The following is a 26,869-nucleotide window of genomic DNA, read 5'->3' as shown; positions in this document are numbered from 1 at the left end:
GGCAGCGCATGCTCCCTGCCGGCACAACCTGCCCTTTTAAACAGCGGCGGAGGCGCGGGCCGGGCTCAGCCCCGGCTGCCGCACAGGTACGGCCGGGCACGGGCACCGGGAACCGGCACCGGGCACCGGGAACCGGCACCGGGCACCGGGCACCGGCACCGGGCCGGGGGCGATGCTTGGGCGGGGCTGCGGCTGCCCCGCCGGCCGTGCCGGGATGCGGCTCCTGCCGCCTTCCCCGGGGGGGTCCGGGGACATCGGGGGGGCTTTAGGGGGTCCCAGGCGCAGGCAGCAGCGAGCGCTGCCCGGAGGAGGAGGAGGAGGAGGAGGAGGAGGAGGAGGAGGAGGAGGAGGAGGAAGAGGCGCTCCGGCTCTGATGCTCCTACACTGGAGCTGCCGCGGGGAAACAACAAAAATAAACCAAAAATAAAGGCAAAGCCCGCATGTGGGGAAGCGGAGCGGAGGCAGGTGGGGCTGTGGGAGGGGGTCCTGGCCAGGACAGAGCCCGGAGCTCTTCCCGAACCCCCCGTTCTCGCAGGGCCACCCGCGGTGACCGCGCTGCTCCGGAGCTGAGTTTGGGGAGCGGGATGCACCCCCAGAAAGCCTGAAGGATTGCAGGTCAGTGAATCCTTAGGACGCGAGGAAAGGGGAGTTTTCTTTACCTGCTTCTGGTTGGGTTTGGTGCCGCAAGAGCCGGCCCTAAATGGGGATAATTCCAGGGATTCCTGGCTTCGGCAGCACTCGAGATTTTGCTGGTGAAACTCTGTAGTTGTTTATGATAAACATAAACTACCAGACTCATTTGTCTTCCCGCCGATGACAGCTTTAGGAGGAAGGGAAGAGCAATAAAATCAACTTATTAATCTTACTCTGGAGATGGCCAGACCTGGCAAGACGCTCCATTTCCATTTTTATATTTCAAACAAACACAAAATTGCAAGGGAAACACATCAGGAACTCCTTTCCTGCTGCTCACCTGGACCTGCTTTTGTCACAGAGAAAGGCTCCAAATCCCATTTTTTGGCATTTCTGTTGTGGATGTGGCTCAGGAGAGAAGCCTTTACGTGTGTAACATGAGAATAACTCCAAATTTATAGAAATAGAACATGAGTAAGAACTTCAAAAGTACCCAAATGACCTGGGCACTGAAGTCATGCAGACACTCCTGAAAAACACGTACCAGCCTCGAAACCTTTTCTATTATTCGCCCCACCTGCAATTTTCGTTTTGTCTTTTTTGTTTTGTTTTGTTTTTAAATATGTGATGCTACCTGGATTTTCTGGCATCACCCAGAGCTGTTTCCTCTCGTGGGGAGCGGTGCTGGAGCCAGCCCTGGGATTCCAGGCTGTGCCTAAAACTCTGGATTTTGTTGCCACCGAGCTCCGTGGAAGCCAAGAGCTCTTGGATTATGGGATTTGGGATTGGGGGAGACAGGAAAAAAAAAAAAAAAAAGGATTAGAAATTTGATATGGATAACGAGAATCTCCAGAATTAACAGCAAATTAAATGAGAGTTTTACAAGGGATTTAAATCCCTGTATTTCGGGGTATAAAGCGATTTTGGGATTTAGGGGAGTTCTTGCTGTGGCTGTTTTGGGGATGTTTTGTGGGTGACTTTTGTGGGTGCTGTGTCCTCTCCACGAGGTCCCAGTGGAGGCTCCAGGTGTCCCCCAGCACCAGGAGGCTGCTGGAATGTGCAGAACCATGAGTTTCACCACTCATCATCCCCGGAGTAAAGCTGTTGTAGGCACCTCCACACAAACCCCACCAGCGTTTTGAGGGAGCTAAAACCGATTTTAATCGGCGGATTTTTGTCCATGCCCGTGCTGCATCCACGGTGGGAGAGGCTGGAATCACTGGGCTGATCCCTGAGTTTAAAAATACAACCCTGGCTCAACTTCATCTCCTCCAGAGTCCCTCGGAAATGATGTTTAGCATAAACTCTTGGTAACCTTTCCCCCAAACTGTTTATTTCGCTGCAGCGCTCAAGTGGCAGTGCTGGGGAGGGGAGAAAGGCTGATTTGGGTGGGTTTTTTTTTTCTCCCTGAGTTCCATCTCTTCTCTCTCCAGCCAAAGCCTCAGCTCGGGGTGGTGGCTGGGCTCTGGTGGCTGCTGGTGGCGTTGGCAGCGCAGAATCCTCGGAATAATTTAAAATAATCACCTCAGTGCTGCGCTCAGGGTCGGTTTTCCTCCTCTGATTTACTCATTTCAGTGATTTTAGCACGGTGGGGGTGGCTGAGGAGCTCTGGGTTCGTGTTCATCCCCCAGGAGGGGCTGCTTTGGGTGACCTTCAATGTCTTGGTGCCCTCTCGTCCTGGCTGAGGCAACATCAAAGCAAAGCTGGACCCGCTGGGTGAAATTTGGGGCGGTTTTTGGATGGATTTGGGGCGGTTTTTGGATGGATTTGGGGCGTCTTTGGATGGATTTGGGGCGTCTTTGGATGGATTTGGGGCGTCTTTGGATGGATTTGGGGCAGTTTTGGATGGATTTGGGGCAGTTTTGATGGTTTTGGTGTGTTTTTTGGATGGATTTGGGGCGGTTTTGGATGGATTTGGGGCGGTTTTGGATGGATTTGGGGCGGTTTTGGATGGATTTGGGGCGGTTTTGGATGGATTTGGGGCAGTTTTGGATGGATTTGGGGCAGTTTTGGATGGATTTGGGGCTCTGAGGAGGGAAAGGAGCAGAGGGGTGGGAGGTGGTGCTTGGGGTGAGCAGGGAATTGCAGGAGCAGGGAGACACAGAAACCCCAAATGGGCTGGATTTCCTCTTTTGGGGAAAAAATCCCATCAGGTGATGGTGGCTCATGGCCTAGGATATGGGCTTAACTAAAACCCAGCTCAAAAATCAGCTAAAACCCAGCCCAAAAATCAGCTAAAACCCAGACCCAAAATCAGCTCAAACCCAGCCCCAGATCAGTTAAAACCCAGCCCAAACCCAGCTAAAACCCAGCCCCAGATCAGCTAAAACCCAGCCCCAGATCAGCTAAAACCCAGCCCAAACCAGCTAAAACCCAGTCCAAACTCAGCCCCAGATCAGCTAAAACCCAGCCCCAAAATCAGCTAAAACCCAGCCCAAACCCAGCCCCAGCCCAGCTAAAACCCAGCCCAAGCCCAGCTAATACCCTGGCAGGTCTTGTGACCCCCCAGCCCAGTTGAAGCCGTGATTAAAGCCGAGCGTGGAGCACGGGAGTCACGAGGAGCTCGTGAGCAGCTCTCAGCTCTTCCCAGGGCTGATTTCTCCATCTCTGATTGTTCAATCTCAGAGCTCCACGTGAGAACAGGGGATGGGAACCATCAGGGACCAACCCTGGCTCTTAACGAAGCAGAGGGAAGCTTTAAAGGTAGTCAAGTGTGGATCTCGCCATAAAGAGGGGGGAAATGGTGAAACACAGGGTTTTTTTCAGAGTTTTGTGCCGCAGCTCTGGGTTATCTGAGGGTGGTGATGTGAAACCTGTCTCTCGTGGAGCTGCACAAGCTGCTGGTGTTGCCCAACCCTCTGAGCTGTGGAGTTGCTTGCTCAGAAAACAAAACCCCAGTGGAGCTCTGAGGCCACCATTCCATTCCTGTTTGTCCTCCTGGTGTTCCTCGGAGGTTTCCCCCTTCATTTGTGCCCTTCCCTCCTTGTTTTCGTATCCTAAAATGTCAGTTCCTCTCGCCGTTCCCAAATATTTGCTTAACGTTTTTGCCAGCCTGCAGAAGAGGAGGAACAGACCCCTGTGAATATTGTCTGGCAAAATAAGGAGGAGTTTGGTCCCAAAGGCGCCTTTGTCTCGGGGCTGGAACACACACAGCAAGGAGCAGGTGCCTGATTTGCAGCTCTGGACGCTTTTTCCTCCTCTCTGAGAGAAAAGAAAATGCTCTTGGTCCCCATCCCAAGGATTGGCCCCGTCCTTCATCCAGGGAAACCTTGGGGGTTGTTGGTCTGGGGATCCCAGAGCCAGCTTTTGGTGACTTGAAGAGGAATTCTGATCCTGGCCAGGGCTGGAATTCAGGAGGTTTAAGGGGATGGCCCCTGGCAAAGCCATGAGGTTCATTTGAAAATAGCAAAACAATGCCAGGCGCTGGGGTTAATTGTGAGGTGTGAAAGTTTTTCCCTTCAAGGACTGGCCCCGTCCTTCATCCAGGGAAACCTTGGGGGTTGTTGGTCTGGGGATTCCAGAGCCAGCTTTTGGTGACTCGCAGAGGAATTCTGATCCTGGCCAGGGCTGGAATTCAGGATGGGCTCTGGCAAAGCCATGAGGTTTATTTGGAAATAGCAACTTAAAACAATGCCGGGTGCTGGGGTTAATTGTGAGATGTGAAGGTTTTTCCCTTCAATCGAGGGAGCTGCTCTGAGGATTATTTTTTTTCCCCACCTTGGTTTTGTTGGGAGCTGAAGCTGTCCGTGGTGGTTTGTCTGCAGGAGCTGGGATTTCAGGAGGAGCAGGAATATGATGAGTGCAGTGACTCCAATCCCTGCAGGTTGTCAGCACTCGGGAGATGTTGGTGTTCTCTCTTCCTGGAAAAACCTGCACAGAGTTCTGGGGCAGCACCGAAATCCTGCTTGGGATTTATGGCTTGAGACTTTGGGTGAAGTGGGGCCAGAAAATCCCTGGATCCCATTTTCCTTCCCAAACATCAGGAGTGAATCCCTGGATCACATTTTCCTTCCCAAACATTAGGAGTGAATCTTGGGATCGCATTTTCCTTCCCAAATATCAGGATTGAATCCCTGGATCCCATTTTCCTTCCCAAACATTAGGATTGAATCCCTGGATCCCATTTTCCTTCCCAAATATCAGGAGTGAATCCCTGGATCCCATTTTCCTTCCTAAACGTCAGGATTGAATCTTGGGATCGCATTTTCCTTCCCAAACATTCGGAGTGAATCCTGCTGGGATCAGATTTTCCTTCCCAAACATTCGGAGTGAATCCCTGGATCCCATTCTCCTTCCCAAACATCAGGAGTGAATCCCTGGATCCCATTTTCCTTCCCAAATATCAGGATTGAATCCCTGGATCCCATTTTCCTTCCCAAACATTTGGAGTGAATCCTGCTGGGATCTGCATGAAGAAGCTGAGGATCAGACCTTTGAATGCCAATTCCCTGGTTTTAATTTAGGATTAATGAGCAGAGCTGGCTCTTGGGTGGGATTTGAGGGGGATGTGACCAGACCTTAACTGGACCCTGTGGGTGTTTTTATTCCTGCTGGTGATTTGGTGCCTTTCCCATCAGTCTGGGAATGTGGGATTGGAGAAGGACCCGCCGCTGCTCCAGGGTGTTTTCCTGTCCCTTCCCCTCTGCCAGGGGTCACTTCAGCCTGGAGAGGAGAACCCAGAGTGGTTTTTGGTCACCTGAGGAGCGTCCTGCCAGCGCTGTCCCCGCGGTCACCGCGCCACCTCGCTCCGGAGCCTGGCACCAATTCCCAAATTCCCCCTTGGGAGCCGGCAAAGAGAATAAAGGATTGTTGTGGTCACAGGGCCAGCGCTTCCCTGGAGCTCTGCAGCGGCTCAGAAATCCTGAGAGCACAAAGGGACCGGGAGGGGACAGTGACAGCAGCCATGGTGCCAGGTACCGGCTCGGGGAGTGACAGGGGACGGCTTTGTGTGGGCTCTGCTCCAGAGCTGCCTTTGGGAATGCTGGGGACAAACAATTCCTGGGAAAAACCATTCCTGTGCCTTTGGGAATGCTGGGGACAAACATTCCTGGGAAAAACCATTCCTGTGCCTTTGGGAATGCTGGGGACAAATAGTTCCTGGGGAAAAACCATTCCTGTGCCTTTGGGAATGCTGGGGACAAACAATTCCTGGGGACAAACCTTTCCTGTGCCTTTGGGAATGTTTGGGACCTTTGGAAATGTTGGTGACAAATGATTCCTGTGCCTTTGGGAATATTTGGGGACCATTCCTGTGCCTTTGGGAATGTTTGGGACCATTCCTGTGCCTTTGGGAATATTTGGGACCATTCCTGTGCCTTTGGGAATATTTGGGGACCATTCCTGTGCCTTTGGGAATGTTTGGGACCATTCCTGTGCCTTTGGGAATGTTTGGGACCATTCCTGTGCCTTTGGGAATGTTTGGGACCATTCCTGTGCCTTTGGGAATGTTTGGGACCATTCCTGTGCCTTTGGGAATATTTGGGACCATTCCTGTGCCTTTGGGAATATTTGGGGACCATTCCTGTGCCTTTGGGAATGTTTGGGACCATTCCTGTGCCTTTGGGAATGTTTGGGACCATTCCTGTGCTTTTGGGAATGTTGGTGACAAGTGATTCCTGTGCCTTTGGGAATATTTGGGGCCTTTGGGAATGTTTGGAACCGTTGGGAATGTTTGGAACCTTTGGGAATGCTGGGGACAGGCCATTCCTGCGTGCTGGAGCAGCTGGGCTGGGCGCTGGAACAGAAGGCTGCTGTGCCCCAGCCAAGGCTGAGTGAGCAGTCAATGGGCCTGGAAGGGTGGCTGTTCCTGGGGATCGACTGGAGCAGGGCTGGGAGAGAGGCTGGAGCGTGCAGATCAGCAGGGATGACACGGGGGATGACCGGAGGGAGGGAGGGAAGGACGGACGGACACTTCCCAGCTGTTAAATCTCCCCAGGATATCGTCCCAGGGGGGAATTCCTGCAGCGCTTGAGGTGCCTCCATCCAGGCTGGAGGGTGAGCAGATGATTCCACAGGGCCTTTTCCAGCTGGGATTTCTGGGAACAGGCTGTGCTTGTGCTGGATCCTGCCCGTGGCAGAGGATGAGCCTTTGGGGCAGGCAGGGAGTGCTGGTGCCCCTCTGGAGGACCCTGGAAGGTTCTGGAAGGTGCAAAGCCCAGCCCAGGTGTCCTGGAACACGAACATCAGAGCCCTCTCTGCTTCTTTTGTGGCTCTCTGGACTTTACCCCAGCAAATAATGGCAAGAGGAAATGCTGCCCCTGCTCAATCCCTGACACACAAATCCCTGCTTTTTAATTTCAGCTCTCACAGCTCCTGTCCCTGCTCACAGGGCTCTGCAAAATCCAGCCAGCTTTGAACTTGACCCCCGTGCCTAATTAGTGAAAAGCTGATAATTTAGGGCTGATGTTCTTTCCAGGGCTCAAAATAGAAGTGAGGTTCCTGTTTGGGTGGGGAGTGAGGGGGTGGTAAAAATGTCTTGCTCCTGGAGAAATGGCAGCTTTGAGCCTCGTGGTTTTGGTTTGGTTTTTTTTTATTTAAAAAAAAAAAAAAAGTGGAAAATTTCCCTTCCAGATATTCCTCACTTCTCTATTTTATTTTATTTTTTTTTTGGTGAATGTTAAATCCCTGCCTGTTGTGAGCCCCGAATGCGTTCAGCTGATAGTGAGAAGGTGGAAAGGAAAATAAAAACAACAAAACTTCTGAATTTCTCCATCCAAGACCTTCCAGCCAAACTTATCTGCCCTAGGAAATAAAAATCGGATTGCTCCTTATCTTTGCAATTATCAGGCAGAAATAAAATCGTGGAATCTCCCATTTTCAGGCCCAGTCCTTGTGGCTGTTGTGCCACGATAAGGAGAAGTCTCCCTTTGCTCCAGGGGTGATCTGAGAGCTCTCATTAACCCCGAGGGGTTGATGTGCTGCAGGCAGAGCCTTTTGCTACCCCAGGCACAGAAAACTGCATTTTTTTACCGCTCTGATCTGTGGATTTGGCCCTTAAAACACGGCAGAAAATTCAGATTATTCCCTGCACACCTCCCCCTCTGGCAGAGGGTGCTGATGTGACAGAAAATCCCTCGGAAATTTGGAATAAACCCCCCTCCACTGCCAGGGGAGCGACTGGGGGGCTGAAAACGAGGCGGGGGACAAGGAGATCTGAGCCCAAATCCCAGTTTAAAAACCTTTAGATTTTTAGATCTTTTTACATTTTAAATTTTTATATTTTTTTTGCTTCATTCCCTGTTTTTTTTTTGCCCTTTCCCAAGGACAGCAGGGGAGTGAGCGTGGGGAGCCCTGGGCTGTGAGTGATGGGGGCTCAGCTCTCGCAGCTGTCCCGGGGCTGTTCCTCACCCTGCAAAGGCTCTTTTGTCTCCTTCAAAGCCGTGACCTCATTTTACAGACAGAAAACAGCCAGGGAGAAACCCCCCAACCTGCCAGGGGAGGTCAGAGGGGCCCGGCTCGGAGATCTGGAAGCATCCAGCTTCTCCAAAAAATCACTGGGACTGCGGAGCAGAGAATTGCCATGGAGAGGTGGCCCGAGCACCCTGGGGACCTGGTGGCTCTGTGGGCATGTCCAGGGCTCCAAGGGTCTCCTTCGGGGAACAAATCGAGGTCAGGCTCCCAAAATTTGCAGCCAGAGGGGTCCAGATGCTTCCTCATCCCTGAGGATGTGTGGAGTTTGGTTTGTTCCCTTTTTCCCCGAGGAACAGGTTGGGGTTCAGGGCTGGGTGCTGGGGTGAAATTTGTCTGCTGTGGGCACAGTTTGGGGTCAGGGACACCCCTCATCCCTCCCGGGCACAGTTTGGGGTCAGGGACACCCCTCATCCCTCCCAGGCACAGTTTGGGGTGAATGACACCCCTCATCTCTCCTGGGCACAGTTTGGGGTCAGGGACACCCCTCATCCCTCCTGGGCACAGTTTGGGGTCAGGGACACCCCTCATCCCTCCCGGGCACAGTTTGGGGTCAGGGACACCCCTCATCCCTCCTGGGCACAGTTTGGGGTCAGGGACACCCCTCATCCCTCCTGGGCACAGTTTGGGGGTCACGGACACCCCTCATATCTCCTGGGCACAGTTTGGGGTCAGGGACACCCCTCATCCCTCCTGGGCACAGTTTGGGGTCAGGGACACCCCTCATCCCTCCTGGGCACAGTTTGGGCTCAGGGACACCCCTCATCCCTCCTGGGCACAGTTTGGGGTCAGGGTCACCCCTCATCCCTCCTGGGCACAGTTTGGGCTCAGGGACACCCCTCATATCTCCTGGGCACAGTTTGGGGTCAGGGACACCCCTCATCCCTCCTGGGCACAGTTTGGGCTCAGGGACACCCCTCATCCCTCCTGGGCACAGTTTGGGGTCAGGGACACCCCTCATCCCTCCCAGGCACAGTTTGGGCTCAGGGACACCCCTCATCCCTCCTAAAACTCCACGATTTTTTCCTGCCCTGCTCCAGCTGCTCCAGGATTTGGATCTGCAGCCTCGTGCCCAGCCTTGGCCTTTGCTCAGACACCAAAATTGTCCTTCCCACCCCAAAGCTGGGACTCCTCTGGCCCCGTGGCTGTCACAGGGATGATGGGACAGAGCTCCTGGAGTCCCCTCACTCAGCATTTCTGCTCCAGCTGCAAACCACAACTTCCAGTTTCTCTTCCCATTTTCCAGGGGCTGCTGGCTCCCTGTGACAGGAGGGGAAACCATTGCCTGCTTCTAACTCAGAAATTCTGTGTCAGGGTTTGGGTTTGCTCCTCTCTTTCCCGGCCCAGCTTTGTTGGGGTGAGATTTGTGATCAGCATTTGTGATCCCGGCTCTGCTGAGGATTCTCCCCGAAATTCCCAGCAGGAAATCCCTGCCCAGGAGAGGGAGGGCTCAGCCCTCAAAGCAGGGTGCTGAGGAGAAATTCAGGGAGCTGCAGTGGAAGGAAAAGCAGATTCTGAGTGTTCCCGGGGCTTTGGTGAGGGTTTGGTGAGGGTTTTGGTGAGGGTTTTCTGTGGGTTTTGGTGAGGTTTTGGTGAGGGTTTTCTGAGGGTTTTTGAGGGTTTTGGTGAAGGTTTGGTGAGGGTTTTGGTGAGGGTTTTGGTGAAGGTTTTGATGAGGGTTTGGTGAGAAGTTTGGTGAGGGTTTTGGTGAGGGTTTTCTGAGGGTTTGGTGAGGGTTTTCTGAGGGTTCTGGTGAGGGTTTGGTGAGGGTTTTCTGTGGGTTTTGGTGAGGGTTTTGGCTCTGCTTTGCTGTGGAGATGGCCAGGGCAGTGCTGCTGTTCGTGCTGGGGTTTGGGGACGGTGCAATCCAGCTGCATTCCCTGCAGGAACCCTTCGGATGCTCCCCAGAGGTGCAAACCTTCACAAGCCTCACCTCTGCTGGGGATGCATCCGTGGGGCCATCAGGGCACGGCAAACCCATCCCAGAGCCCCAAATTCCCTCTCAGGGGTAAGTGGGACGCCCAACCAGCCTGGCTGGGCCGGATCTCTGCAGGCTCTGGGGAAAGGGGGGCTCTGAGCCACCTGTTGGCCCCAGCCCTGGGGAGGCCGCTGCCCTTTTTAAGTGTCCGTCTCTTTTTCCTTGCTCCTCACTTCCCGGGATTCCCTTTACAACCAGCCCATTGTGCTGCGGGCTCCAGCAGCTGGGTGGAGTGTTTCAGGCTCAAGTGTAATTTCAGTGCCTTTAAAAGCTTTTGGAGGGCTTTTTTTTTCTTCTTTTTTCCCCTTTTTTTTTCTTCTCCCCCTGAAGAGGACAGCAACGCCAACAAGGGATAATTTGATGGATTACTCTGCGGGGCTGAGGGGCTCTCCTTAATCCCCTTTGTGGGGCTGTTTGAGGAGACGCTGAGCAGAAGCCCCCAGCCCCAGGCAGAGAAAAGGCAGCTCAGCAGGGTGGGTTTCACACTCTGACACATAAATACAGGCCCTGGTCATGTGCTGCCGGATATAATCTGTGCCCGTCCCCGCGCCGGGGAGAAGGGGGCACCTGGAGGGGGCTGGTTTTATTCCCCTTTCCCAGTCCAATTTACATTTTGATTCTTCTGCTTAAAAAAAAAAATAAAAATTATAATAAGTGGAGAAGAAAGGCCGGGGGAGAGGTTGATTTGGATCAAGTGCCAGGGGTGATGGGCACGGTCTCGAAACAGCAGCAATGAGTGAAAAGCAGAAGCAGATCATCTCATTTCCCCTCCCGCTCCGGAACGGGGGCTCCTCTCATGAATAAAAGCAAGAGCTCGGGTCGTGCAGCAGCGAAACAAAGCTGGGGCTCTGCCCTGGAGCCAGCCAAGCTTGTCTGGAGCTCTGGAGCTGCCTGCAGCAGGGCTGACACCGGCGCAGGGGAGCGTGACCGGCAGGGCTGGGGCTCTGGGGGCTGCAGAGCTGCTGCTTTTGGCTCTGTGGGTTGGTCTGGTTGTGCTGAGGAGCTGGGGAGGTTTTGTTGGGTGAAGTTTGGTGAGTGCTGAGTGGGGGAAGCGCTGCCGGACCCTGCAGTGCAGCAGCACAAACCCCAGAGTGGCTCCTCCAGCCTGGGCTGGGGAGATCAGGACTGATCCAGCCCTGGCTGGGGAGATCAGGACTGATCCAGCCCTGGCTGGGGAGATCAGGACTGATCCAGTCCAGGCTGGGGAGATCAGGACTGATCCAGCCCGGGCTGGGGAGATCAGGACTGATCCAGCCTAGGCTGGGGTGATCAGGACTGATCCAGCCCTGGCTGGGGTGATCAGGACTGATCCAGCCCGGGCTGGGGAGATCAGCACTGATCCAGCCCGGGCTGGGGAGATCAGCACTGATCCAGCCCGGGCTGGGGAGATCAGGACTGATCCAGCCCGGGCTGGGGTGATCAGGACTGATCCAGCCCGGGCTGGGGAGATCAGGACTGATCCAGCCTAGGCTGGGGAGATCAGGACTGATCCAGCCCTGGCTGGGGAGATCAGGACTGATCCAGCCCGGGCTGGGGAGATCAGGACTGATCCAGCCCGGGCTGGGGAGATCAGGACTGATCCAGCCCGGGCTGGGGTGATCAGGACTGATCCAGCCCGGGCTGGGGATCCCTCTGCAGCTGAGCTGGGCTTCAGTGCGGCCCAACGCCCAGCAGCGCTGAGCTGAGCTCGTCTGTGGGGTGCCCCAATGAACTGAGGGTCACCCCAACCAGCCCTGGCCCCTGCTGGACTCGGGGTGCCCCCAGCTCCAGGTGTGCCCCCAGCTCCAGCTGTGCCCAGCTCCAGCTGTTCCCAGATCCAGCTGTGCCTCCAGCTGTGCCCCCAGCTCCAGCTGTGCCCCCAGCTCCAGGTGTGCTCCCAGCTCCAGGTGTTCCCCCAGCTCCAGCTGTGCCTCCAGCTGTTCTCAGCTCCAGCTGTGCTCCCAGCTGTGCCTCCAGCTGTGCTCCCAGTTCCAGCTGTGCCCCCAGATGTGCCCCCAGCTGTGCTCCCAGCTGGCCCAGGCAGCCGCCGGGGAAGCCCAGGGAAGCTCTGCCGTGGCCCTGGGCTCACATCTGTCCCTCAGAGCTCCACGGGTGTCACTGCAGCCTCTGCTGGGGCAGGAGGAGGAGGAGGAGGCCTGGCTGGAGGTGGGAGGAAGGCTCTTGGCCAGAGGAGGGTGCAGGCTGTGGGGCAGAGCGGTGCTGTGTGTGATGTTCCCCGGGATGAGGTTAAAGCATCCCTGGAGCTGTTGGCACGGCTCCCCAAAGCAGTGTGAGGTACCTGGGTGAAGGGCAGGCAGCACAGAGCTTTCTCCAGCCTGGCAAACATTCCCAAATGTTCTCGGCTGCCTGTGCCAGGGATCCCTCCGTGCCTCAGAAGGGCCCGCAGAGCTCGGGATTTTAGCCCTGGGAGCAGCAGGATCCCCTTGGAGGTGCGAGGCAGGAGAGAGCTGCCCCCCACAGCAAATCCAAGGTTTCCCAGTGTGGAATTTGGAGTTGCCATCGGGAACGGCCCTTCCCGTGGCTCTGAGAGCTCCTGCAGCATCTCCATGGATTGAGAGAGCCCTGCTGCCCTGAGCCACCAGGGAGGGAATCCCAAACCCGAGGGAGGGAATCCCAAACCCGGGGGAGGGAATCCCAAAGCCAAGGGAGGGAATCCCAAAGCCAAGGGAGGGAATCCCAAACCAATGGAAGGAATCCCAAAGCCAAGGGAGGGAATCCCAGACCCATGGAGGGAATCCCAAACCAATGGAAGGAATCCCAAAGCCAAGGGAGGGAATCCCAAACCCATGGAGGGAATCCCAAAGCCAAGGGAGGGAATCCCAAACCAATGGAAGGAATCCCAACCAATGGAGGGAATCCCAAACCAATGGAAGGAATCCCAAACCAATGGAAGGAATCCCAAACCAATGGAAGGAATCCCAAACCCATGGAGGGAATCCCAAACCCACCAGGGCCTGCTCTCCCCGGAGGGGATCTCCAGCGGCTGCTGCTCTTTCCCTAAGGGTGGAAACGCGGAGTTAATTCAGAGAGCCCAAATAACTCACCCCTCTCCCCTCCCTCTCCCCGTGAATGGGGTCAAGGAGATTTGGGAGGGGAGGGGGTCAGGAGAGGTCAGGTGGGTTTTCCATCGCATCCCGAGGAGCCTGCCAGAGCTATTCTCCATGCTGCATTTCCCATTCAGCGCCGCTGAATGGGCGCTGAGAGCTGTGAAAGCTCCCCCAGCTCGCTCCCCTTGAGCTCTCTCCCACCCCTTCTTCCAGAGGGCTCCCAGGGAATTCACAAAGAGCCCCTGGGAAGGTTGGGGATGGAATGTTTGGGGTTGTGAGAGGGGAGATTTTGCCTTTCCCTCTCTGTGGGTGCCAAACCTGCTGTGGGCAGGGAAGGTGAGGATCAGTCCTGGGGGCGGCTGGGTTGGAGCAGCCCCACCTGAGCCAAGGGATTTCCTTTCCTAAGGGAAAAAGGCAGCCCTGACAGGTCAGAAATATTTAATAATAAAACCATCAAGCGGTTTGGGTCGGAAGGGGTTTAAAATCTCATTTTGTTCCACTCCCATGCCACATGCACGATCACCTTCCACCATCCCAGGATGTTCCAGCCTGGGCTTGGGCACTTCCAGGGGTGGGGATAGCCACGTTTTCTCTGGAAAACCCATTCCAGTGCCTCAGCATCCTCACCCTGAATCAAATTCTCTGCTGGCTGGTCACTGCTGTTTGTTGAGCTGTGGAGGAGGTGCACAACCACCACAAATCAAAGCCTGCAGCCACATTTAACGTCATCTCTTGCTCCCTCTGCTCCGGTTCCAGGGATTATGGAGTAGCAGGACATGGATTCCTCCAGGAATAAACCAGTTTTTTCTCTGCCTTGTAAGTACACCCACATTTTAATTTTGAAATAGCCAGCCCTCACTCTTCACTCTAAACACTGCTGAGATGTGATTTCCTCTAGGACCCTGTGCTGGGAAGATTTAGGAGATTGGGAGGAGGAGAATCCTCTTTGTGTGTGTTTCCATCAATGCCCTGCACCTTTTCCAGGTGTTCTGGGGTTGGTTTTTCCTAAAATCTTCCCTGGCTTCATCCTCTCCTCTGCCTTTGTCCAGCACCGCTCTGCTCCTGCCCTGGACCCGCCCTCCCACCTGGCTGCCAGGTGAGGCAGCCTCCAGGAGTTGATCTCCTGTTTCTCTGCAGGGAAAGGGGAGGAAAAGTTGTGTTTGTGAGCTTTAAAAACAACCCAGGAGGCCGTGGAGATGGTTTGGTTTTCCCCAGGGAGGGAGAAGGAAGAGCAGCTGATGTCCCGTGGCACGCCAGCTCCAGGAAAAGCCCCACATGTGGCTCCCTTCTGCTCCCAAGCGCAGGAAACATCCAAAAATCCCTTTTTTTGGGGGGCTGCTGTTGTCTTTGTCAAGGTGCTCCTTGAGCAGGAAAGGACAAATTCTGCTCCTGATGTGGGAATTTGGGGAAACTGAGGCTGGAGGGGGAGAAGTGCCAGGGTCACCTGGACCAGCTGCCCCCGTGGGGCTGTGGAACATCTCCAAAACCCCTCTGGGATGGGCAGGGTGCTGCTGGAATTCCAGCTGGGAATGGATTTTCCTGACTCCTTCCATGCCAGAGCCAAACAGAGTCCAGGGGATAAATCCCCCTGGGAAAGGTTGGATTTGGGGATTTGGGGTTTGAGGAAAGGCTGTTTGATCTTGCTGCTGGGGCTGTCACTCAGGGCCAGCCCTGCAAAGCTGCAGGGACGTGGTGCTGGTTTAAAAAGAAAACACCAACCCCTCGTCCTGAATCTGCAGCACAGCCCAGCGAGGGAGGGTGATAAATACGAATATCAGGGTTTTTTGGGGGGCAGAAGTCAGGTGTGAGCCCAGAGCTGGGGTTTCCTCAGGGCAGCTCCCTTTGGGGGGGTGCCAGCAGCGTTTGCTCAGCCCTGAGCGAGGGGCCCGGGCGTGCGGTGTCAATAACTCCGCTGTTATCAGCAAAAAGGGAGGGCCCTGAAACCAAACCTGCGCTGGGTTCCACCTCTGCTGCCCTGCAAACACTCAGCTGTGTGCACCTGCCAGGAACCAGGTGAGTCCTGGCTCCCTGAGCCTCCCAAACCTCCCTTCTCCAGCCCCTCTGTCCTCACAAATCAGCAGTTCAGGTGATTTTCCTGCTCAGCGCTTTTCTGTGTCGCTCTTCTGTGGGAAAAATTTACAGTAATTAATGGGCATTGGGATAAAGTTCATCATCTGCTGCAATTTTATCTGCAGCTTTATTGCGGGTTGAGACTCCTCTGGCTGTTTGTGATTGTTGCTCCAGGGATTTATTTTCTCCTTAAAGCCCTCTGAGGGTGTGGAGAGGGAGGAGAGGTCTGCTCCTACCTGCAGACAAGAAATCCAGCTCTGCCTCCACACTGCAATCCTCAGGTGGATGGACAGATCCCTGCTGCCTCCCCAGTGCTCTGGCACAGCACTAAAAGGGAAAAAAACCCAATTTTTAATCTGTGTGAAGCATCTTTTGGGGTTTATTTCGGGATAGCTCCCCCTCTCTTACAGCGGACACTACATCCCCCGCCCAGGGCTGGCTCTGAGCCGTGGTGGCTCGCTTCATTTTGTGACTCTGGGTTTGTGCTGCTGGGGCTGGAATTCCTCCTCCCAGGGCTGGGATGCAGCTGGGCACCCTCTGAACCGAGCCAGGCTGACACATCCTGTGTGTGAGCCACGTCTGAGCAAGGTGGAGGGATGCTCTGGAGGGATGCTCTGGAGGGATGCTCTGGAGGGATGCTCTGGAGGGATGCTCTGGAGGGATGCTCTGGAGGGATGCTCAGCCCTCCTGTGGCTGCTGAGCCTTCAAAGCCCCTGGTGCTTGAAGCAAAACCATTGCTGTTCCCCCTCTGTTTGCTGTTTGACCTCGGGCAAGGCGTTTAAATGTGGAAAAGAGGGATCTTCTGTGAGGTGAAGGGTCCCAAAAGGGGAATAATTGCTATTTATCGGGCGGTACCGGCAGCTCCCGAGCTCAGGAGTGGCATTTCTCCACAGCAGCAAGAGGCAGGGAGCGATGGCTGAGCCTCATCCCCACCCTGCCAGCCTCCCCCAGCCACCCCCTGGTGGGTCATCAGCTGATGGTGACACGGGGGGAGAGAGAAAAGTGACAAAACCGTCCGGTCTGTGCCTGCCCGCACACACCTGGGCAGCGAGGGGGGCTCGGGGTGTCACCAGGCCACTGCCCCAGGAGCTGGGAGCAGATCCTGCTGGGCTGGCTGCCGGGGACCTCCGAGCTGCTGCTCCCTCCTGGCTCAGCCCCTGCCCCATCCCCTGGCCTCTCCCCTCCGGAGAAGCCGGAGAGAAGCGAGCAGGGCAAATAAATGACTCAGTCTAATGAGTAAGGTAATTGCCATTCGCTGTTAGATGAGGCTAAAGTGGGTCAGGTTTGTTTGTGAAACTCCACGGAGGCACCATCTGCTCCCTGTGCCCCATCCTGGGGGCTGGGGATGGGGTTTGGGTGGAATTGCTTCCCTGGGAGCCTGGGGAGCAGCGCTGGGGGTGTCCTGCTCATCAGGCAGGGCCGTGGTGGGCTCTGGGGATGGGGTTTGGGTGGAATTGCTTCCCTGGGAGCCTGGGGAGCAGCGCTGGGGTGTCCTGCTCATCAGGCAGGGCCGTGGTGGGCTCTGGGGATGGCCCCGTGTGGCTGCAGGCGCTCCCCTGATCCTTGCAGGGGGCTCGGAAATGATTTCCCTGGGAGAGGAGACCCCAAATCCTTTCTGCCATCTGGGAGAGGTGGCTGGACAGGATGGAGAGGTCATCAAGCCTCCAGGGCAGGACTGGCTTTTCCCAAACCCTTGTGAAGACAAACCTGGCACGGACCGAGCTTTCACCTTTAACCTGCCCCTCTCCCAGAGCCCGTTGGGACGGGGACTGTCCCTTCCAGCAGTGACACATCCGTGTGGCCCCTGGATTTCCCTGTTCCTCACTGTGTTTAACGCTCTCTCCCCACAGCCTGTGAGCAGCAGGGGAAGCCTGCAGCAGGATCCCTGCCTGGGCTCTCCACATCCCACCAGAAGAGGAAGAGGAAAAGACGGTTCCTTCGCCGTTGATAAAATGGGAAGCAGCATCTCGCCAGCAGCCCGGGAAGGGAAGCTCCAATCCTTGCCTGGGGGGCATCCCTGGGATCTCTGCAGCTGGCAGGACACGGCCCTGTGCCACTGAGGGGTGGGGACAGCGTGGCTGGGGACAGCATGTCCTTCCAGAGCCGCCGGAGCCAGCTGCTGCTGGTCAACTCGCTGACCTTCGGGCTGGAGGTGTGCCTGGCCGCCGGCATCACCTACGTGCCCCCGCTGCTGCTGGAGGTGGGCGTGGAGGAGAAGTTCATGACCATGGTTTTGGGTAGGCAGCTTTGGTCACCTCTCTGAGGTTTTTTTTATTCCAAAAAAAAAATGGAATAATTTGGAGGGTGGGGGTGAGGAAGGGCGGGGAGAGCTGCTCCCTGCAGGGGACCCACCGAAACCTTCCAAATTCCCAAAACATCCCGTTTTGGGGGCGCAGGCAGAGCAGCCGTGTCCCTGTGACACCCCCTGTCTCTTTCCCAGGGATAGGCCCTGTCCTCGGGTTGGTTTTTGTGCCGCTGATCGGCTCGGCCAGCGACCACTGGCGCAGCAGCTACGGCCGGAGGAGACCTTTCATCTGGCTGCTGTGCCTGGGGGTGCTGCTCAGCCTCTTCCTCATCCCCCACGCCAGCAGCCTGGCCAGCCTGTGTGCCCTCAACCCCCGGCCTCTGGAGATCGCCTTCCTCATCCTGGGCATCGGGCTGCTGGATTTCTGCGGCCAGGTGTGCTTCACCCCGCTGGAGGCCCTGCTCTCCGACCTCTTCCAGGAGCCGGACAACTGCCGCCAGGCCTTCTCCGTGTACGCCTTCATGATCAGCCTGGGGGGCTGCATCGGCTACCTGCTGCCAGCCATCGACTGGGCCTTCCTGGCGCCCTACCTGGGAGGCCAGCAGAGCTGCCTCTTCAGCCTGCTGGCCCTCATCTTCCTCGCCTGCGTGCTGGCCACGCTGTTCGTGACGGAGGAGGCGGCCCAGGGGGATGTCCCAGAGGGGCCAGCGCTCAAGGACACGTCCCCCAAGGTGTCCCTGGCGTGCTGCTGCTGCCGGCTGGCGCGGGGGTCGTGGCTGCTGCAGGGCAGGCAGGTGCTGAGGGCCGCCAGGAACGTGTGCGCGCTGCTGCCGCGGCTGCACGGCCTCTGCTGCCGCATCCCCAGGGTCATCCGCCGCCTCTTCGTGGCCGAGCTCTGCAGCTGGATGGCTCTCATGACTTTCATGCTGTTCTACACGGATTTTGTCGGGGAAGGGCTGTACCACGGCGTGCCCAGGGCCAAGCCGGGCACGGAGGCCAGGCGCCGCTACGATGAAGGTGAGAAGCGAGCCGGGTGTTCCCTGGGATGGAAACATTTACTGGGAGCTCGGGATGGGGCTCAGCTCTGTTGGTAATGCAAAAAACAATGAAAAAAAAGCTGCGGCAAGCTTGGCTTTCTGTGGATAGGCCGGGCAAGAACGTTTTCCCGTGGCTCCCAGAGCGTGGCACAGCTTGGGAAACACCTCCTGGTCGTTGCCAGCACGGATTTGGCAGGGCAGCCTGGCCTGGGGCTGGGCTGGGTGGCAGAACCAACAGGAGCAGGATGGAGCTGGCTCTGACACTCCTGGCACTGCTCTCCCACCTTTCCCAGCGAGGGCTGAGGGTGCTCCCCATCCTGGGGGTGCAGATGGTGGGGAGCAGAACCGGGCTGTGCTCTGTAGCGGTGAGGTGGGATTTGGTTCTGGTTCTGGGAGCCCTCCAGCAGCTTTCCCAGCTCTCAGCCCCCTCTCCAGTGCTTTAGTTCTGCCACATCTGCCCCAGCAGCCCTTCACCTGCTCACAGGTGTTACCTGCCGTCCCATTTTGGCTGTTGCCTTGTGCCAGAGCCTCGCCTCCTTGCCTAACCACCCTTTCCCTCTCCCTAATCCATATCCTTTATCCTGGAGGCACCTTCCTGGCCCTCCTCCTGCACTTTTCCACTCGGAGGGCCCTGCAGCACACTGCCCCTTTGTGCTGGGTGTCTGTTTAACTTCCAGGCAGTTTAATTATTATTTAACACTTGCACTGTTTAGCTGCCGGCAGGTCAGCCCTCCATTGTGCCGCCCGTCATAGAAACATGTGTTGAGTAATGATCCCCGCTCCAAAGAGTTAATGGCTTTAATTCCCTGAAATCTGAGCGATCTTTGGGATGGGGTAAGGTCCGGATCGCTGCCGGATACGCAGTTCAGAGCATGTTCTGTACTTTACCTTGGCCCGAGCACAATTCCCCGCTGCCTTTGTTCTGCTGCTGCTGCCTTTGGCATCAGATAACGACAGGTCCTGGTTCAGCAGCAGGTGACAGGTCCTGGGGCCAGAGCGGTGGCTTCCAGAGACAGGGGTGGCATTTCCCACCTCCCACAGGGGAGGGAGGGAGGGAGCTGGGAGGTGGCTGCTGCAATCCTGGAATTTGTTGGGTGATGCTGCTCCGCTTCCTGAGCCGGCCCAGGCTGGCAGGGCTGGCAGTGCCTCAGGGGGAAGGACGTTATGGGGTTAGGGACTGACAGGGATCCTTTTGGGGTTAGGGACTGACAGGGATCCTTTTGGGGTTAGGGACTGACTGAGATTTTTTTTGGGGTTAGGGACTCTCAGGGATGTTTTTGGGGTTAGGGACTGACAGGGATGTTTTTTGGGGTTAGGGACCCTCAGGGATGTTTTTGGGGTTAGGGACTCTCAGGGATGCTTTTGGGGTTAGGGACTTTCAGGGATGTTTTTGGGGTTAGGGACCCTCAGGGATGTTTTTGGGGTTAGGGACTTTCAGGGATGTTTTTGGGGTTAGGGACTGACAGGGATGTTTTTGGGGTTAGGGACCCTCAGGGATGTTTTTGGGGTTAGGGACTGACAGGGATGTTTCTGGGGTTAGGGACTCTCAGGGATGTTTTTGGGGTTAGGGACTGACAGGGATGTTTTTGGGGTTAGGGACCCTCAGGGATGTTTTTGGGGTTAGGGACCCTCAGGGATGTTTTTGGGGTTAGGGACTCTCAGGGATGCTTTTGGGGTTAGGGACTGACAGGGATGTTTTTGGGGTTAGGGACTCTCAGGGATGTTTTTGGGGTTAAGGACTGAGAGGGAAGGATATTTTTTGAGTTAGGGACTAACAGGGATCTTTTTGGGGTTAGGGACTGACAGAGAGGGAAGGATTTTTTTGGGATTTGGGACTAAGAGCAGGATGTTTTTGGGGTTAGGGATTGACAAGGAAGGATATTTTTGAGGTGAAAGACTGATGGAGAGGGAAGAATTTTTTGGGGTTAGGGACTGACAGAGAAGGAAGGATTTTTTTGGGTTGGGGACTGAGGGAAGGATATTTTGGGGTTGGGGACTGAGGGAAGGATTTTTTGGGGTTGGGGACTGAGGGAAGGATTTTTTGGAGTTAGGGACTGGCAGAGAGGGAAGGATATTTGGGGATTTGGGATGAAGAGCAGGATGTTTTTGGGGTTAGGGACTGGCAGAGAGGGAAGGATGTTTGGGGATTTGGGATGAAGAGCAGGATGTTTTTGGGGTTTGGGACCGAGGGCAGGAGGCTTGGCCGTGTTTACCCGGGGGGCAGCCAGGGCAGCGTCCATCACCCCTCTGCACCCACAGGTGTCCGGATGGGCAGCCTGGGCCTCTTCCTGCAGTGCATCACCTCCATCTTCTTCTCGACAATCATGGACCGGCTGGTGAAGCGCTTTGGGACGCGGGCAGTGTACCTGGCCAGCGTGGTGTTCTTCCCCGGGGCCGCCTCTGTCATGTGCCTGTCCCACAGTGTCACCGTGGTCACCATCTCCGCTGCCCTGACGGGATTCACCTTCTCCGCCCTCCAGATCCTGCCCTACACGCTGGCGTCCCTCTACCACCACGACAAACAGGTGGGGATCTGCTCCAGGGCAGCCAGGCCTTGCAGGTTTTTATATTTTTCCCCATGTTTTAGGGAAACTGGTCTGGTTTAGTTATCCCCGTGTGAATTCTTCAACTCTGCCAGCCCGAGGTGCTGCAAAACTCAAGGATTTTCAGCCCTCAGGTTGCTGATTTCCAGTTTTCATCAATAAAATGAAAAGCAAATCTCCATCCTATTCCCTCAGCTCCAAGAAAAATAAACCTTGTGCAGCTTGTGACAGCAGCACCAAAGCTCATAACGCTGTCCCACAGATGTTATCCTTGTGGAGAAGTCCTAGGAGGTTCCTGAGCTGCACGCTGGATTAATGGGAGTTTCTCTGGTGCTGCAAATGCAGAATTAATTTGTGGTTTGAGAGCAGCTCTTTCATCCCGAGGGCAGCGGTTGGCTGTGCCGTGCAGCGAGCGGGAGCTGTTACCGCAGGCATCCAGATGTTCCCATTGAAGGAACCCTCCGGAACAGCCCAGCCCGACTGGCACCAGGAATCCTGTCGGGGTAGGGGGGTGAGGGAACGCTCGGCTTGGCAGGAGCTGCAGCTTGGCTGGGATCTCCCCGAGGATGTTTTATCGATGGAATGAAACCCAAACTCCACGGGCTGGGAAGGGGAAGGCCGCATTCCCAGGGCTTTGCCAAAGGCTGGGAGTGCAGAGAGGGAGGGCACAGCTGGCTTTGGTCTCTCCTGCCCGTGGTGTGTTGGTGTTAACAAATGCTCTGTGGGAATGCTCCAGAGACCTCACAGCGTGAGCAGAGCAAGGCAAAAGAGAGTGAGAAGGGAAAGATTTGGCTTCCCTCTGCTCCCCTTTTCCTGGCTGGAGTGAGGAGGATCTGGGCAGGCAGATGAGGCAGCTTGGCTGAGGTTTGTTGCGGAGCTGAGAAAAGAGCCCTTCCCTGAGTTCCCAGGACTGTTGTGTCCCAGCTGGTGGCACTTTTAAGCATCCCAGATGAGAAGAAGTGGCTGCTCATCCCGGGCTCTGGGCTTGGGTTCCCAGTCACCCACCCCACAATCCCCAAACCCTGCTGCTGGCAGTGCCCTGGTGTCTGACACCCCACAGCACACCCCGGCTCTTCACTCCTGCCCTGCTCAGCTGATCTCAGGATGGGCTCAGGTTCCTCCTCCAGTGAGGAGGTGACAAAAGCACGAGATGTCCCCAGGCTGGCTTTGGGCTGTTGAGCCCCGGAGCACAGCCCAGGCCCCGCTTGGCTGGGTTCCCCCGGTGAGTCAGGGCTGCTTTGGATCCTGTGCCAGTTGGGAAGAGCCAGCCTGGCTCCTGGAACCCACCTCACGTGGGCCAGGCTCAGGCTGGCACTCCCCTGAACGCACACAAAGCTCTGGTTTTGCTCTCCTGCACAAAAACAAGGCCCCCTCAGAGTCCCAGCTCCTTCCTCACGCTCCTCCCTCCTTCCTGCAGGTATTTCTGCATAAATACAAGAGGAAAGAAGAGGAAGATGCCGCTCTGCTGGACAAAAAATCAGCTTTCTCCAAGGGGCTGCTCTCCAGCCAGAAGCTGCCTTATCAGAATGGCCACACTGGGAACCTCTTCTCCTCCTCCTCCTCCTCCTCCTCCTCCTCCTCCCCTCCGGCCGTGTCCAGCTCCGCTCTGTGCGTCAGCTCCTCCTGCGAGGTGTCCCTGCGGATGGTGGTGGGAGAGCCGGAGCCGGGGGCTCCTGGCCGGGGGATCTGCCTGGACCTGGCCATCCTGGACAGCGCCTTCCTCCTGTCCCAGGTGGTGCCCTCGCTCTTCATGGGCTCCATCGTGCAGTTCACGCAGTCGGTCACCGCCTACATGGTGTCCGCCGCTGGCTTCGGGCTGGTCGCCATCTACTTCGCAACCAAAGTCGTCTTTGACAAGGGTGACATGGCCAAGTGCTCGGTGTGACACCGGGGGTGGCAGCAGGTGGCAGAGGGGGACTTGTGTGTCCCCAGGGTCTGGCATTGGCCATGTGTGTCCCCAGGGATGTCACCGGCCGTGTGTGTCCCCAGGGATGTCACTGTCCATGTGTCCCCCCAGGGATGTCACTGGCTGTGTGTGTCCCCAGGGATGTCACTGTCCGTGTGTGTCCCCAGGGATGTCACTGGTCGTGTGTGTCCCCAGGGCCTGGCACTGGCCGTGTGTGTCCCCAGGGATGTCACTGGCCGTGTGTCCCCCCAGGGATGGCACTGGCCGTGTGTGTCCCCAGGGATGTCACTGTCCATGTGTGTCCCCAGGGATGTCATGTCACTGGCTGTGTGTGTCCCCAGGGATGTCACTGGCCGTGTGTGTCCCCAGGGCCTGGCACTGGCCGTGTGTGTCCCCAGGGATGTCACTGTCCATGTGTGTCCCCAGGGATGTCACTGTCCATGTGTGTCCCCAGGGATGTCACTGGCCGTGTGTGTCCCCAGGGCCTGGCACTGGCCGTGTGTGTCCCCAGGGATGTCACTGTCCATGTGTGTCCCCAGGGATGTCATGTCACTGGCTGTGTGTGTCCCCAGGGATGTCACTGGCCGTGTGTGTCCCCAGGGCCTGGCACTGGCCGTGTGTGTCCCCAGGGATGTCACTGTCCATGTGTGTCCCCAGGGATGTCACTGTCCATGTGTGTCCCCAGGGATGTCACTGGCCGTGTGTCCCCAGGGATGTCACTGGCCGTGTGTGTCCCCAGGGATGTCACTGTCCATGTGTGTCCCCAGGGATGTCACTGGCCGTGCCCCAGCCGCTGCTGTCACCCCGGGGGTGGCTGTGGGGCTGGGGGCAGCACGGGGTTAATCTCAGGTGTAAATAAGAGGCTTTGGGGCGGTGTCCTCAGGGCCAGAAGTGCTTTCCAGAGGTGCCTTTAGCAGAGGGAAGCACGGCACAGCAGCACCAAAGGGCTTCTCCAGGGGGGAAAAGGGAATGGGGTTCCCCCCGGTAACGGGTCGTGCTCCTGAGCAGGAGCGGCACAGCGAGGGGATCCATCCCTGGCTCTCCTCCACCTCCAGCTGAGTCCTCTCCCCCTGCTTCCTGTGGTTTTACCCAACTTCTTGAGCAATAATTCAGCAGATGGGATGCTGGGAGGAGATGTCCTGGGGAAAAAAAGGCAGCGGGGAGGCTGAAGTTTGGCTGTGGGGCCAAAGGGGTGCCCAGGTGTTCACCCACATTTCTGCCCTCCTGTCCTTCCCCTCCTCGATCCAAAACCATCCAGGAGAAAACTTAGCATGCCTTGTTTTGGGAAAAACAAGGAAGATCCCATTAGGACCGGTTCCAAAAGGTGACTTAACATTTAGCTACGTACAGGCTTGCATCAGATAGGGAGAACTTCTGAGCTTTTATTTATTTTATTTTATTTTAATGATTGTTTTTACCTTTCTTCACACGGTTCTCAGTCACTCTGACCTCTCACTCCTCACCTCAGTGCCTGGGCCTGCATTTTCTCTCTCCCCTCATGGATCCAGACTGTTCTTTCCACGCACAGCCCCTGGAAGATGCTGCCATTCCCAGATTCCCAGAGGGAAATCCTCTCCCAGAGGGGTTTTCAGTGCTGTGGCAGTGATGCAGAGCAGGAAAAGCTCTCCTGGAAGGCCCGGGGCAGTTGCTGATGGGTTAAACTCAGACCTGCAGCTGGTCCTGTGGCTGTTTGGGCTTTCTTAAAATGTATTTTATTTCCAGTCAGGAGTCGCTGTTCTCACTGAGAGAAAGCCCCTCCTGCCGCCCTCACCCAGGGCCCAAACCCTCCAGGGATGTCCAGGATGTTTTGGCCACCAGCTCTGAGTCACTTCCCCCTGGCCAGAACCATTCCCTGTCCCCAGTGACCCAGCTGGGACAATTCTGCTGCTGGCAGATTCCTCCAGGAGCTCCCCACACTCCGAGGAGGAGCTCAGGAGTCAGGAATGATCCAAAACGCGGAGGAAAAGCTGAGATTGGTGCTGTGAGCACACAAACCCCAGCGATCCTCGGCTCTGCCTGGGCTGAACCAGGCAAAAAAACCAACGTTTGTGACTAATTTTTATTTTTTGAGGTGTGTGGGCAGCCAGAGGCACTTGTGAGGTTGGGCTGGAGGGTGAAATGTTGCTATTTTGGCAGAGTTTTGTCAGCCTGTTCCTTGGCGGGGAGGCTGGGTGACTCCCCTGCTGTCTGAGCCGGGCCCTCAAAGGTTTGGAATCGTCCCTTTCCCGTCAGGGGTCACTGTTTTTGTTTTAGTTCTTCTCAAATTATAGCCTGCCAGCCTCCCTTTCCCACAGCAAGGGCTGCGTGCTGACACGCAGCTGCTTTGGGGACGCATTTGGCAGTGCTTAAACCACTTCCAGAAACAGTTTTGGGGTCTGTCCTACCCCGGGCTCTGTCCAGTGCAGGCTGCAGCAGGAAGGATCTGAGACAAAATCCCATTGCCAGAGTTGGGATAATAAATTCCCTGAATAAATTCCTTGACCCAAGGCTGGAAACCCCTTTATTTTTAATATTTCTTATGTAAACGTGAGGAACTTCCCCTGCACAGAGGCTGCCCTGATGCTCAAATTCTTTTGATCATTTAAGTGCCTAAAGTGCTTCCATACTGAGCTTCAGGGGATGGGGTTTGGTGGGAAAGGCCTTAAATTGTTCTTTTCAAACCTCAGGGTCAGAGGGGCGCAGAGCTGGGGATTAAACCAGGAGATGAGGGAGCAAGAGGATGAGGAAATCTTCACAAAATTGGCTTTTTTTGGCTTCTTCTAAGAAAATTTCTGCATCAGCATCATGTGAAAGAGCAGCAACGGGTGTTGTAGTCTGGGTAAAAGCATCCCTTGCCTGTTGTTTCTGATATTTCCTATGTGACCACAGAATTCCTCTAGGATTTGCTCCTGCCTGCCACAGGTTTGGGTAGGAGCTCCTCAGAGCTTTTCTCTTCCAGGTATGAGGTGGATTCTCTTCCTCACAGGTGAATCCTGCCCCACCTTTCCTTTGTGGAGTTTGGAATGGGGAGGAGGGAGAGCTGCTGAGTGAATTCCCTGTTGTGGATCCCTGGGATGGGGAAGGGCTGGGGGGGATGGATGGATGGATGGATGGAGTCCATGGATGGATGATGGATGGATGATGGATGGATGGATGGATGGATGATGGATGGATGGATGGATGGATGGATGATGGATGGATGGATGATGGATGGATGATGGATGGATGGATGATGGATGGATGGATGATGGATGATGGATGGATGATGGATGGATGGATGATGGATGGATGGATGATGGATGGATGGATGGATGGATGATGGATGGATGATGGATGGATGGATGATGGATGGATGATGGATGATGGATGGATGGATGGATGGATGGATGGATGGATGGATGATGGATGGATGACGGATGGATGGATGATGGATGGATGATGGATGGATGACGGATGGATGGATGGATGGATGATGGATGGATGGATGGATGATGGATGGATGGATGGATGATGGATGGATGGATGATGGATGGATGATGGATGGATGGATGGATGATGGATGGATGGATGGATGGATGGATGGATGATGGATGGATGATGGATGACGGATGGATGGATGATGGATGATGGATGGATGACGGATGGATGATGGATGGATGGATGGATGATGGATGGATGGATGATGGATGGATGATGGATGGATGGATGGATGGATGGATGATGGATGATGGATGGATGACGGATGGATGATGGATGATGGATGGATGATGGATGATAGATGGAAGGAAGGAATCCATGGATGGATGGATGATAGATGAATGGATGATGGATCCATGGATGATGGATCCATGGATGGATGCTGGTTTTCCTTTCTGAGGTCACATCCTGCCTGCCAGACGTTTGTGTTTTATTTATTGGGTAGAGTGAATATTTTGTATACGGCACCAGAGGAAAGCTTTTATGATAAATTTTTATGGAAAAATATGGGGGGAAATAAAAATGTGCAGAAAAAGGGAAAAATGCC

At 55.6% G+C, this 26,869-nt stretch overlaps 1 protein-coding gene across 6 annotated transcripts; it reads left to right on the top strand.

Annotated features, from left to right (window-relative positions):
- SLC45A3 (solute carrier family 45 member 3) lies at positions 1-26,865 on the top strand. 6 transcript variants are annotated; one of them, XM_086861879.1, is made up of 8 exons: positions 24-86; positions 536-615; positions 13,822-13,881; positions 16,986-17,372; positions 17,576-18,397; positions 20,677-20,942; positions 22,378-22,898; positions 23,321-26,865. In XM_086861879.1, exons 4-7 carry the CDS (start codon positions 17,225-17,227, stop codon positions 22,843-22,845), a joined length of 1,704 nt encoding a protein of 567 aa, XP_086718005.1. In that variant the 5' UTR covers positions 24-86; positions 536-615; positions 13,822-13,881; positions 16,986-17,224; the 3' UTR covers positions 22,846-22,898; positions 23,321-26,865. The 6 variants fall into 6 exon arrangements, with proteins under 6 accessions (XP_086718002.1, XP_086718006.1, XP_086718001.1 ...); XM_086861877.1 differs by having other exon boundaries at positions 22,378-23,349; positions 23,496-26,865; XM_086861876.1 differs by lacking the exon at positions 13,822-13,881 and having other exon boundaries at positions 1-86.
- Positions 26,866-26,869: the final 4 nt, after the last annotated feature.

Source organism: Cyanistes caeruleus, chromosome 24, assembly GCF_971803275.1.
Source record: "Cyanistes caeruleus chromosome 24, bCyaCae1.hap1.1, whole genome shotgun sequence".
NCBI classification, from domain to species: Eukaryota; Metazoa; Chordata; class Aves; order Passeriformes; family Paridae; genus Cyanistes; species Cyanistes caeruleus.
The sequence above is the reverse complement of the archived record's forward strand: the minus strand, read 5'-3'. Positions and strand labels throughout refer to the sequence as shown.